This window comes from Malus sylvestris, chromosome 4, assembly GCF_916048215.2.
Source record: "Malus sylvestris chromosome 4, drMalSylv7.2, whole genome shotgun sequence".
Classification (NCBI taxonomy): Eukaryota; Viridiplantae; Streptophyta; class Magnoliopsida; order Rosales; family Rosaceae; genus Malus; species Malus sylvestris.
In genome coordinates, this window is record NC_062263.1 from 29,335,235 (window position 1) to 29,347,678 (window position 12,444).

A 12,444-nucleotide genomic window follows, 5' to 3' on the forward strand; every position below is an offset into this window, starting at 1 on the left:
TTGATGAATTCATAACCCAGAAGCATATTTTGATGATTGATGTTATTAATCGAAAAACCCCTAATTTGGAAAGAAGACCCTTACCAATGGATTTGCAGGAAATCTAAAGGTCACCAGCTTTTCCTTGTTTTTTTTTTCTTCAGGTTTTGTCGTTATTCACCAAACCTATATGCCAGAACCCGTGTTCGATTTCCCAATCCTGCAACAATGGTATATTTTCTTAAATATTATTCATGCTTTTGAACCTATTGGTTTTAATCACATAACTCATAAACTTATAAACCAGGCTCTGATACCACATGTTAGAATAAACATAAATCAATAACAAGTTATATGAGCTACTGTTATCAAAACACAAATCATTGTTCACTAAACCAATGTATGGAGAAAACCGTACCTGCAGATGAACAGGAATCGGACACCATGCTCGATTTATGCAAGAATTCTGCAGTGCACCTTCTCTTCTCTTCAGTGTTCAAGGTTCTCAACTAATAATAGGTATTAGTTTTGAGTAGAGTACACACACTGCAAGAACAGATGCCACCATATATATACTACATAATCCTAACCAAATTCTATAAGGAATTCCCTATTAAAATCCATATATAAAACCAATTCCTTTTAAATAGTAGTTCAGTTACAATATGAATTCATAAATCCATTCTCAACAAGGCTTCATATTCAATTTCTAATCCTATAACCAAGTTTACAGGTTCATACTCATGCTCATATTCTTACAGCACTACCTAACAAGCTGCTTGCAGAAGATACATAAAGTACATATTTACATATTAATTGGTTACGCTTGAGTGCAACTGTATATACAAAATCTTATCTAAATGTATGTATGCATGTATGTGTAGGTGACAAACACTGGGATTGGAGCTCGAGGAACGTCGAGGATTGTTGATCAGTGCAGCACCGGAGGGTTAGACTTGGATGTACGCTAAAGTGCTTAACACCGACGGGAATGGCAATGCCCAAGGTTGCCGTATCGTCAAGTACAAGTCTACAACTTTGTCGACTGCGGTGCACTTCTTACATTATTATTAGTAGAGGGAACTTAGTCCTTTTTTGTTGTTGTTTGTTGGTGTGTGTCAAGAACTTAGTTTATTTCTAATGAATATGCGTCATCGATCTTCCGTTGATGGAATAAATTGAAGTGATTTTGTTTTTTTATTTATATTAATTTAATTTTCCTTGCAAACAGTATGAAAATCTATACTAAACTAACATAGTGACAATATTACCTTAAGTTAAGGGCTTATTGGGCCATGCATATGAAACGAGTTGATTTTTTATAAAATTTTGTATCTTGATGTGTCATGTGAGGAGAGAGATAAATTTTTATTATGCATGAAAAATGATATGTGTAGAGATTTTATAATCTTCTTGAAGGGTTAAAGAGTTGATTGAAATGGAGAAGGGATGTGGATTTTGTGTTTTTGGAGACTGACTTAGTTAAGGGTACCATCCCTCTTCGAAGCTTGATTAAAGATTACAGGACCTTAATTAGGCTGCTAATTACCTTCTAATGCTTTGGGCTTCTTTTTTGCTCTTCACACTCGATACCCTTCTTTGATCTTTGGGCTTCGGCCCCCATTCAATCTAATAAGAGGGCACATAAATGATAAGATGCATCGGGATAACAATAAAACTATTCAGACAAAAAAATCTACGCTCTTTAATAAAGGAGGATTCTGTTTTTATATATGAATTTATCTATATTAATATTAATATTGGAGTAATATTAAGAAGATCATCTATTATTTAAGTGTTGATTAACGTCATGATTTTCTATTAATGACACGTCGCATGGTTTGTAAATTTGGTCTACCTAGTATTACTCTAAATATTTTGTTAGTAGCAAATAGTAGATATCCTATGTTTAGGATCTCCTTCTTCAACCTACTGTATTTCTAGTTCAAATCCTCAATTTCTCCTAGTGTTGTTTAGAGTAGAAATATCTCTTGTAATAATAAGGTTATAAAAAATGTGTTAGCAAGTGCAACACTTTTTGAGTGTTCAAATAACTTTAACTTATTTAAGTTAAAACAACAAATGTTACGAATCTTCTCATATTATAATTACGTAACAATAATTACCCCGCCAACTTGACAGTATATTCTTACATTGTAAAGTTAAAACGATTCATGACATATCAATTTTTGCACCTAAACAATTATTACAATCGCCAACTTAAAATAATTCACAAAGTTGAACAATTATAATAGTTCCACCAACTTTAAAACAATTTACAACATTAAATAATTACTACATCACAGCCAACTTAAAACGATTCACAATATTAAACAATTATTACACTGCTGCCAACTTAAACGATTCCGAAAATCTAACATATCACATGAATTACTGTCGCAACGAAGAGGCCTCTTTCTTGTATGGAAAAAATTTAATAGTTTGGATAAGCATCCCACTAAAAAAGGTATCAAACCCATCATTTCCAAAAAAAAAACCTTATTCTACAATACAACCCAAAAGGAAAGAAGCAATAAATTAAAGAAAATATATGAACCTAAACCTATTAGGTGCAGGGCATACTCACTACGTGTAACGTGTGCGTGTGTGTACATATATATGCAGGCCTTAGAGATCTCCATTTTTTTTCAAAAAAGGAGATTAGGTGTGAGCTCATTTCACATCGAACTTCAATGATTCAAACTGTTTATTTTGTAAGCCTCGTTTTATAGATGATCCTTACAAAATTTCAATTCAATCTAAAACCATTTGTCTATTTAATTATCAAGATAAAATTTTATTATTTCTTATATAACAAAATCTTCGTTAATTTCTTTGAACTCAATTAGCTGTCTTAAACATTTCCGATTTGGCTAATACTTAGTAAGAATGATCTATGAAGTACAACTTAAAAAATAAACAGTTCAGATTGTTAAAACTTGATGTTGTGTGGACTACATAACTAATCTCTATTTTTATAAAAAAAAATTAAGAACCCTTCCATTAAAGGTTTCTTACATATACAAGGGAGTTGGTAAAACCAAAGCCAGAGAGTATAAAAACTCGAACTCGTTTAATGTTTTTGCGTACAAGAACACATGATACACAACATAAAGGCCTTGCCTTTCTAACATCTCTCTCTCCTCACATACGCACACATACTCTCTCCAAACTCTCTCGCTCATGTTTCTTCATCGAAGCTCGAATTTGTCCTGAAATCCCAACAAACCCAACGTGATTTTCCCGCAAGCAATCACAACCCATCTCTTAGTTTCGCCCCCAAAACCCGCCACTTTCTTCACTCCCCTCAGATCCGACACCACCAACCATCAGACACGTCCGATAAAACCCAAAACAAAGCCCCACCCTTTTCTTAATTTTCTCACTTAATTATCCGAAAACCTCTGGCTTTGCGTTTCTGTCGGGTCGGGCGTTGAATGTGGTTTGGGGGGGAGAGGCAAGGGGGACATAGACACAGAGGTTCGGAGATTATAAGGGTTAAAGAGGTGGAGGAAGAGATGGCGGCTGGTGGTGTTGGTGGTGGTCAGGTGGTGAAAGTTAAGAGGGAGAAGCTGGAGGCATGCATGACGTGCCCTCTTTGTAATAAGCTATTGAAGGAGGCTACAACCATTTCACTCTGCCTCCACACGTGTGAGTATCCGTTTTAATCTCCTCTTCCCTTAATTGTTTCTTGATTTTCTGCCAATTTTATGATCTGGGTCTGTTCTTGTTTTTCCATATCTGCACAATTTGTTTTTTTGTTGCAAATTTTCATTTTTTTTTTCCACAAACACTTGAGGACATTGCGAAATGTTCGCATTGTTCATTGTAATCTTTGTTATATTTATTTCTATTGCCATGCATTTCCATAGAATTGAAGAAAAGGGTTTTGTTTTCGAAGAATTTTCTCGATTATTTATGTAATTCAATGCTTAATTTCGTAAAATGTGGAATTCGAAACCAGTTTGCAGGAAGTGCATCTTCGAAAAGCTCTCGGATGAGGAAGGGGACTGCTGTCCCGTCTGTGAAATTGATCTCGGAATTTTACCTGTCGAAAAACTCAGGTATTGTACCTATATTCAGAACTGACGATGCTTCATCTTCGCTTGGATTACAGTTTCACATGTTGCTTAGCTGGTTTTAGGTAAATGCATGGTGTTGTTGGTTCTTCCGATACTTAATTAGGGGATTACTGAAAAGTTTGGAAAGTAACTTTTAGAAATGAAATTAATGGACTCCTATACAGAGGTAGTGTTAGTCACATTGCGTTGTTTCCCAACCCACCCTAAGGCAGATATCAAACCGATGCTTGTTTATTATCGTCTAGCAATAGAAAGTTGATGCTTTGTCAATCATCATAACAATTTGAAACTTTCCAGATTGAGATAAGGGCTGGCTTTTTACCCCATAATTAATGCTTTACTTAGATACCGATTTGTGTAACTAGGGTGCCTACTTGCACGCTGTCATATGATTTTATACAGGTCAATAGTTTTTTCGTTTTACTAATTTTCCCGTCACAACGTCATAAATGTGCGCTGGAGCTTTATGTGGAAATGTTCTCACGCATGCTTAGGATGTCATTTGATGATCTTCAGGCCAGACCATAATTTGCAAGATATTATAGCCAAGATATTTCCCGTTAAGGGAAAGAAAGTTGATACACCAGAAGCTAACGTGCCCGAAGCTAATGATCCTGATGTTACACCTTCTTCATTGCCAGTGAAAAGGAAGGAGAGATCATTATCTTCATTGGTAGTCAGTACCCCCAAAGTTCCATTACAGTCAGGTTTGACTGGAAAGAGATCAAGAGCTCTGTCAAGAAAGGGTGCTGTTTTACGAGGATGCAGTTTTTCCGCTGAAGAAGCTGCAAAGAGAGATGATTCTACAGAAGATCATCCAATGAGCTCCAACTCAACTGGTACTCTTGATGAATTCGCACAAAATAAGAGCCAGGTAAAAGGGGGGGGGGGGGGGGGGCAGGATTTTGATTATTTGTGCATTATCATAGCATTTATGTTTAGTTTCATTGCAAAACCAAACAAGTCCAATGCTTTATGTTGAGATAATAGTTAGAAAATATGATACATTCATCATGACTCTAACACAAGTTATTCACTTCGGAAATCAGGTCACACTCGTAATCAAACTAGGAAACCCGATATTCTTTTATGGTAGGAGATAAGATTTTCTAGCTGGTCTTAGTTCTTTATTCTTCAACATTCTCTCTCAAGCTTGAGCGAAAATGATCAGGCTCTACCTGTTTCACGTCAATAACACCAAAGGTCTTGTTAGGTGCCTTGGCATTTATCGGTTGATTGATCTAACTGTTGCACCATTTTGTCTTCCATGCGGATTCGGGTTTCTCATATGTGAAGGCAGCCAGGTCTGATTGTTTAGCAAACTTTGGTGTTGATAATACCGGGGTTTGTGGGTAGGATTCTTGTCCTCTGGGCTCCGTGTATTGGTGCAGTTTTTTTCATGATCTTTTGGGGCTTCCAAATGTTCGCTTCTTTTAGGAATTGTTTCAATTTATATCTCATCCTCTAGATTGATTTTCGTTGTTGGTTTGAGCCGGGGTCCTCGTTTCCCACTCTCCCATTTCCATTCTCTGCTTCTAATGGCTTTTAGACACAATTTTAGGGTTTTGCTTCATGTCCCCTTAACTTATTGTACCGTTAAATTTTGTTTATCGATATATCCACAATGTCTTTACATGATAGCAATGCTGGAGTGGATTTGACATTGTTGTTTAATAGACATAAAAAAGAAGTTAAAAACACCATAGAATGATGAGACACCTGCCCAGTTAAGGTAGATGATATGAGATGGTGATCCATGGCATGTGTAATAAACTACAATTGTTCTGACCAATGAGGGATAAATTATAGAACGAAAAAAAGCCTCTCGAGGACAACATGGAAACATTCCTACAATGTGACGTAGTGTCTGAGGCAATTTGTAGTCTGGTAGTATAAATGAATTTGGGAGACCTGATTACATTTGAAACCTGTTTATGAAATATATTTTTGCATGTTTATTCAATTATGCAGGATTTGCCTGAGCATTCATACGAGCGAACTGCTAATAAATATATGAACAATGACGTTGAAATAATAGAAGGGAAAGCTGATCTGTGGACGCCCTTAAACTGTCTCGTAGAGGCTGCTAACCGAACCAAGTCCTCGAAGCCAAATTCACAAGGGTTGCATGCCAAGTCTGATCCAACCAGTTCCCTTGATAGTGAACTTTATATGTCTCAAATTAAGGTAGAAGGAGAATTGCCAAATGCTCTGGACTGCATCAGGAATGCATATACGCCCAAAACCAAAAAAAAGGAGGCCGACCAGAAGGCAAGAGGAAAAAATAACAGTAACGGAACAGGGGCATCAGGACCAGTGAAACGTAAAAGGGTGCGCACAGCTAATCAGAACAGGGTAGCTGCATCCGGGGAATCAAGTGCCTCAACTCAACTTATGCTAGATACATGTGGGGCCAAGTATAGAAATGTTCCTGTTTGGTTCTCCTTGGTTGCATCTGAAGACTGGTGAGATGTTCTTTTCGTTATAAAATTGTTATGGTTTATTTTATTTTAATTTTTTTTTTGGGAGCCCGATTTTGATTTCTTTCATGCCGATCCCTGATTTTGATGGTAAATTTCTTCAGGAAAGGAGAAATTTCATTGCCACAGATATCAGCATGTTGCTTGAAAATAAAGTGAGTTTCTGTATTCCTTTTACTTCCTTTGAAGTTAGGCTATGTCGTTTTGCATTGATCCGTTGTCATATCTTAGCGATTTAATCATCTGAAGCGTGTATAGGATAGAGCAACAAGTACCAAAATGGGGGTTCAGCTTTGTGTGTGTCTTGTCTACCGTATTTTTTTAGGGTTATAAATTATATATGTCTTATTCTTTTGCTGTTGTAAACTTGTCACGTGATTTAAGTATAGCATCATCTGGTAAGAATGCTATACACCAGAAATGAAAACAGAACAGTGTTGAGTCAACTGCCCTTCCCAGATTTATATTTGAACCACATATTTTCCCCAAGGCTTTTCCAAATCCATTCCAATTTGTGCATTTAGAAGAATTTCAATCTTCATGACTACTTTCCTGTTAGTGAGCAAGCGTAACAACTAACTGGTTTCAAGATTTAGACTTAAGAAGTTTTGAGAAACTATTTTGATGGATCTTCGTCGATCGATGATAGAAAATGGTTTTGGTTGACACAAGTATTAAATCTTGCAATATTTCTATTTTTTAATGGTTTTTAAGTTGCCTAAGCTTTTTCTGTGTTTATTCTGGTTTTGTAATGGATAATGAAAAAAAATATTGGGACTTAGTTGTATTGACTTTTCTTTTTCTTTTGCAGGGATGGTAAAATGCCCGTATCAACAATCCAGAAGTACCTTGCAATGAAACTTGAACTTAGCAGTGAAAATGAGGTGAGTATATTTTTGTTGTCTTCCTACAAAGCTGAGAAGATTTCGAGTTTTTGACGTTATACAAACTCGTTTGACATTACTATGGCTGCTCATGAAAACCTAGAAATTCATTTTCGCGTTCCATCTATCAAAACATAGTTTGACAGTGCAACCGGAGCTCTCTTCTGTTTCCTATCATACGCAAAGAGAGCATTTTCCCTGACATGGATGCTATGGGTCAAGTGTCATAACATTTTTCTACAAAACGCATTGGAACACTTTAACTGTTGTTTATTGCATGCCTTTTCAATAAAAGAAGCGATAGGGCGTGGAAACATTTCCACTTACGCTTCAAGTTTTAATTTTTTTCCTTTCTTGCAGGTGGAGATACTGTGTCGGGGTCAGCCGGTGCTTCCAACATGGCAACTAGAATCCCTAGTCGAGTTGTGGTGCCGAACAGCACCAACAACAAAAAAAATACCGGTAACAGTTGGCTCCTCTGCTAAAGATTTTGTGATGGTCCTCAATTATTGTCGTAGGGTTCAAACTCCATGAAAGAACCAATAAAAACTCTTTTAATTAAGGTAAAACAATATAAGTTTCTCTTTTGTTGTTGTCGATCGTAGTGGTTTGAAATCTCTGAAAGAACCAATAAAATTATCTCATGTTGTCTTCATAGTTTACAACTCAAGATTTATAGTATTGGCGGATTTTACTGGTGTTTCAACTAAGTTTATATGCTAGATCATGTGTTTGTTCTATATATTAAATTCTTTGGTCTCTGTTTTCTTATCATAATCATTCAGGGAAGTAATTTCCGATCATCCCTTACCCAAAATGCACACTCCTTGTTTATTTGTAGTCGTTAGATTGAATCAGTCAAAAGAGACAAAAATAAACAAGGGTGTAGATCATGAAAAATGGCGTGCGGACCCAGAAATTCGACCGAGTGTTGCTTCCGTAAGTAGCAACATTGACGTCCTCACTTGTAACTTCGGTGGCATTCATCAACGTAGAACACAACAGCTTATGTCCTACATCTTCAGTATGGAAGAAGGCTTGTTTCGGTGTTATTTGCAATTTAACACCGCCGTCAAGATGCACCGTCAATGTCGCTCCATTGAGATGTTCCGGTTTCAGACCAACTGCCTTCGTTACTTGTTCTATCAATCGGCCATAGAAATCCTGTTGTAGTATTGTCACTTACGTTCCAGAGTCAAGAAACATGCTCCCTTTCGAAACCGACCCCGATGAGTTAAAAGGCATAAATGTGTTTCCAACACCGATTATCAACAGAATGAGATATGCGCCCGACATTAACAGATGGTTGTGGACGCCAAGCTGGAGGATTCAATGTAGAAGTTGCTGTTGTAATGTTTGAAGCAATAGATGAATGTGATGTTGGAGATTCGGTTCCAATCCTAACTCCGCGACGTTGCCGATCCCATTCTCCATAATACAGAACTTGATCAAATTCAAAAGAAACACGAGTGTATGGAGCAATCTTGTTTGAAATCTTTCATAGAAAAATTAGTTAAGGAGTGCTTACGTTTTATGCTACAATAAAGGCACAAATTCTGAATTGTGCCCACATATTCTTGTGATGTGTAAAGAAGTGGAATGATTTATTATTTATTAATATTTAGCGGCCACAATTTCTAAAAATAAATGAAATTTATAATGTATTAATATTCAACGGACATTTCTTTTCAAATTGTTTCATTTGCCTATCTGAAGTCACACCACACCTTTGTACGGTTGATTAGAGGATGAGCTTATGGACAATTTTTTGTTATGTGTGTCACGAGAAGGACTCAATACAGTAAAAAAAATAAACACTTATGATAAAGACAAAAATAATATAACCAAGCACAAAAAACCAACCTGGAGGAAGACAAGAATCTAAAAAACAATTGAAAAGGCTAAGAATCTAACAAACCTTCATGGCAAATGGAAACGATCCATCGTAAATACAAAACACTGAATAGTAAATAAGCAACTCCGTACCATTATTTACCACGATTTAATAGATTTAATTTATAATTTAATATTTCATGTGTGCTAGATGTAAAGAAAAACGAAAACAACACATATGGTTGTGCTTATTATAAATCAATTTTATAGACACAAAAAGCTTTTCGTGTATGTGTTCCGTCAAAAAGTTTTCAGGTCTATCCCATTCCACTCGGTTCCGTGCCCCTTAATGTTTTGTGTTTTTTGTTTCTTACATTGGGTACAGTATGTGGTGCCTGTATAGAATGGGCACTGTTCACCCTATTGGTGTTCAAGGAGACACAAAATCCTCATTTGTGTCCTCAATTTTGTACCCAAAGCCATTTTTTTTGTAGTGTAATACTATTGCATGCAGCTGTACTGTAGATATGCAGCTGAATGGCATAGATAAATTAGAAAAGTGATTAAAATCATATAATTTTATGAAGTAGTAGTGTTTGCAGCTGCCATAAGAGAGATTAGAAGAGGGATTTAGATTGAAGAAGAAGAAAAGTACTGCAAAAATGGAATTTATTAAGAGAGTAGCAATGTTTGTTTTCAGAAAATTTGCATGGGAGAGGTTTTCAGGCCACACGATTTTCTGGTCAAAGCCTGCATGCGCAAGAACGTCATTTCTAGGGTTTCAAGTTCGTTTTTTGGTAATCAATTTTTCTTAATATCACAGTAATAATAATATCCATGTTAATTACTTTTTACATGGTTAAATACTTGGCTCCTGGCTTGGAAAATTACTGGGTCTCCTGCCATCACCACCACACGATAAAAATCTACGTGATCATCATCAACTAAGGAGTCTACTCTCCTAGTCCTACGTCGCATAGAAATTGAACTTCAGAAGGAACTGAATGAGGTTACAAAATAGCACAAGAGTGCATATGTAAGAGAATATGGTTAAGGATACAAAATAACGCGCAACGTTTTAAACTCAAGTGATTAAGAACATTAATTTATCCATGCATCCGAGATCCTAAGTTCACTTCCCCCTCATACACGAAACATTTTTATGATTCATGTTTTTTATATCCAAGCTCCTTCGGCTAGTTAATTTCCTACAAGTACAAAATTACAATCAAAATAAAACTGAAAACGTAGTTGAAGAAATAAGAGAAATGAATAGCAAAAGCACTATTAGGACTAGGACTAGGGCTAGGACTAGTACTGCTAGTTTTTCTGCAGTCAACTGCCTTGAAGGAGACCAACATTTTTTCAAGATCAAAACCAATCAAAAAATTTGACTGAGCATAGCTTCCATAGAGACCAACTCCTTCATCTATTGTATCACTTGCGTTAAGCATTCCAAAGCAGTGTAATTTATCTTGTTTGTTTTGATAGAAAGTTTGTGCCGGTGACAACTGCAATTTAGCACCGCCGTCGAAATGAACCGTCAATAATGGTGCTTTAAGATTCTCCGTGGTGTTGTAGCAAAGCACAGTTCCAGAATAGTCGTGTACTTCGACTGGTTTTAGCGATGAATTCATCACCTTCTTTACTTGTTCTACCAATCTGCCGTAAAAATCTTGTGGCAGCATTGTCACTTGGGTTCCCGAGTCGAGATACATGTTCCCTTTTGAAATCGACCCTGATGAGTTAAATGGCACAAACTGTTCTCCGACGCTGAATCCCTCAACGGTGACGAAATATTGGTTTTTGTCTGCTCTAGTGATCAATGGCGTCGAAACCACACCTTCACCCGAAACCTCACTCCCCTTCCCAAAACTCATGATGCTTGCATCATTGGGATGATCCGGATCGAAGGGTACGAGACAATGTGAGAATTTCTTGCCTCCAACGTGAGGAGCAAGTTGAGAAATAATAGATAAATTCCCGGCTCCAAGCCCTACTATTCCCATTTCATTTTCGGCGAAAGTTTCCCCGGTGTTGTTGTGCCCACAACCAATCACAACGTCTTTGAATGAAACCGGCTTCCCGGAGCTGGATCCAAACGTGATCGTCTCTTTCGACATCACCCCTTGTGTAATGGAATCATCCATGTAAGTGTAATTGTAGTTGCAAACCTTTTGATCATCATTTGAGCAAGAGGTGTAGCCAGTGTCGTTAGCATAACTACATTCGTGTGCAGTACATGGAAGGGTAGCATACGATGAGGACTTCTTCGGGTCGAACTTGGGATTTTTTTGCTTGTAGCAAGTCGGACACGGCTCACATTGCGTCCACAACAACGTACTTCCTGTATCCGCCACTGCATAAATCTCATAGGGTGGAGTTCCAAGAGAGAGCTTCATAAGTTGTGCACCCTCACCGCCCTCCTTGTCACGCTTTAGTTCCGATTGTGGGGTGCTTTCTTCCATAAGACGTCGAGAAATTTTATGATTATGATTGTAAAGCGATGAATTTAGAGAATTTCGGCGAATAAGTTTGACACTAAATCCACCATTAACATCAGAATTCCTCGCTTCTATAGCTGAACTATGGCATATGACTAGATAAATGATCAAAATCATAGCCACTACACCATAATTGTGTAAAAGAGAAAGACCTCTAGTGTCTGCGGATGCCATATATTACATGGAATTTCAGGAAAGGAGATGTAAGAGGAGAAATTAAGTGTATAATTAGTGCTTAAATAAGGTGCTAGGGTTTATGTTAATGGCTAAAAATTCACTAGTAACACATGGAGTTCCTTTTATTCTAATCTTAGAAAGGGGGTGATAGTTTTTTTTAGAAAATTTGAAAGAGGCCACATTTTTGTGTGAAAAGCTCCATACCACTTGTTTTTATAGGTTCAGTTGTTGCTGTGGACCCTGGTCAAAGCTTGAACCTCATTTATTGGGTTTTCAAACTTCTGAATTCTCCAGGTTTCAACAGTTGATGCCATATTTAGAGACACGTTTTTTTTTTTTTTAAGTCACGTGATGAGTGTTGTAGAACGATATACGTAATTTGTTAGTTATTTCTTAAAAATGTGCTAGGAAAAAAGTCTGGTACAACAAGTATCATAATATAAATTTTTGTTTTCATGTATCTAATCTCTTGTATTATGACACGTCCTGTATCGAATCTTGTCCC

At 36.8% G+C, this 12,444-nt stretch overlaps 2 protein-coding genes across 4 annotated transcripts; one reads left to right on the forward strand and one right to left on the reverse strand.

The window, feature by feature from the left end:
- The first annotated feature begins 3,052 nt into the window (after positions 1–3,052).
- LOC126619987 (E3 ubiquitin protein ligase DRIP2-like) lies at positions 3,053–9,100 on the forward strand. 3 transcript variants are annotated; one of them, XM_050288444.1, is made up of 8 exons: positions 3,053–3,630; positions 3,944–4,043; positions 4,578–4,935; positions 6,033–6,526; positions 6,646–6,696; positions 7,353–7,425; positions 7,786–7,887; positions 8,211–9,100. In XM_050288444.1, exons 1-8 carry the CDS (start codon positions 3,417–3,419, stop codon positions 8,271–8,273), a joined length of 1,455 nt encoding a protein of 484 aa, XP_050144401.1. In that variant the 5' UTR covers positions 3,053–3,416; the 3' UTR covers positions 8,274–9,100. The 3 variants fall into 3 exon arrangements, with proteins under 3 accessions (XP_050144401.1, XP_050144402.1, XP_050144400.1); XM_050288445.1 differs by having other exon boundaries at positions 8,267–9,100; XM_050288443.1 differs by lacking the exon at positions 8,211–9,100 and having other exon boundaries at positions 3,054–3,630; positions 7,786–8,131.
- A 1,208-nt stretch (positions 9,101–10,308) lies between these two features.
- On the reverse strand, positions 10,309–11,980 carry LOC126617995 (aspartic proteinase CDR1-like). The gene has a single exon (XM_050286069.1). The coding sequence runs from the start codon at positions 11,934–11,936 to the stop codon at positions 10,467–10,469; it is 1,470 nt and encodes a 489-aa protein (XP_050142026.1). The 5' UTR covers positions 11,937–11,980; the 3' UTR covers positions 10,309–10,466.
- Positions 11,981–12,444: the final 464 nt, after the last annotated feature.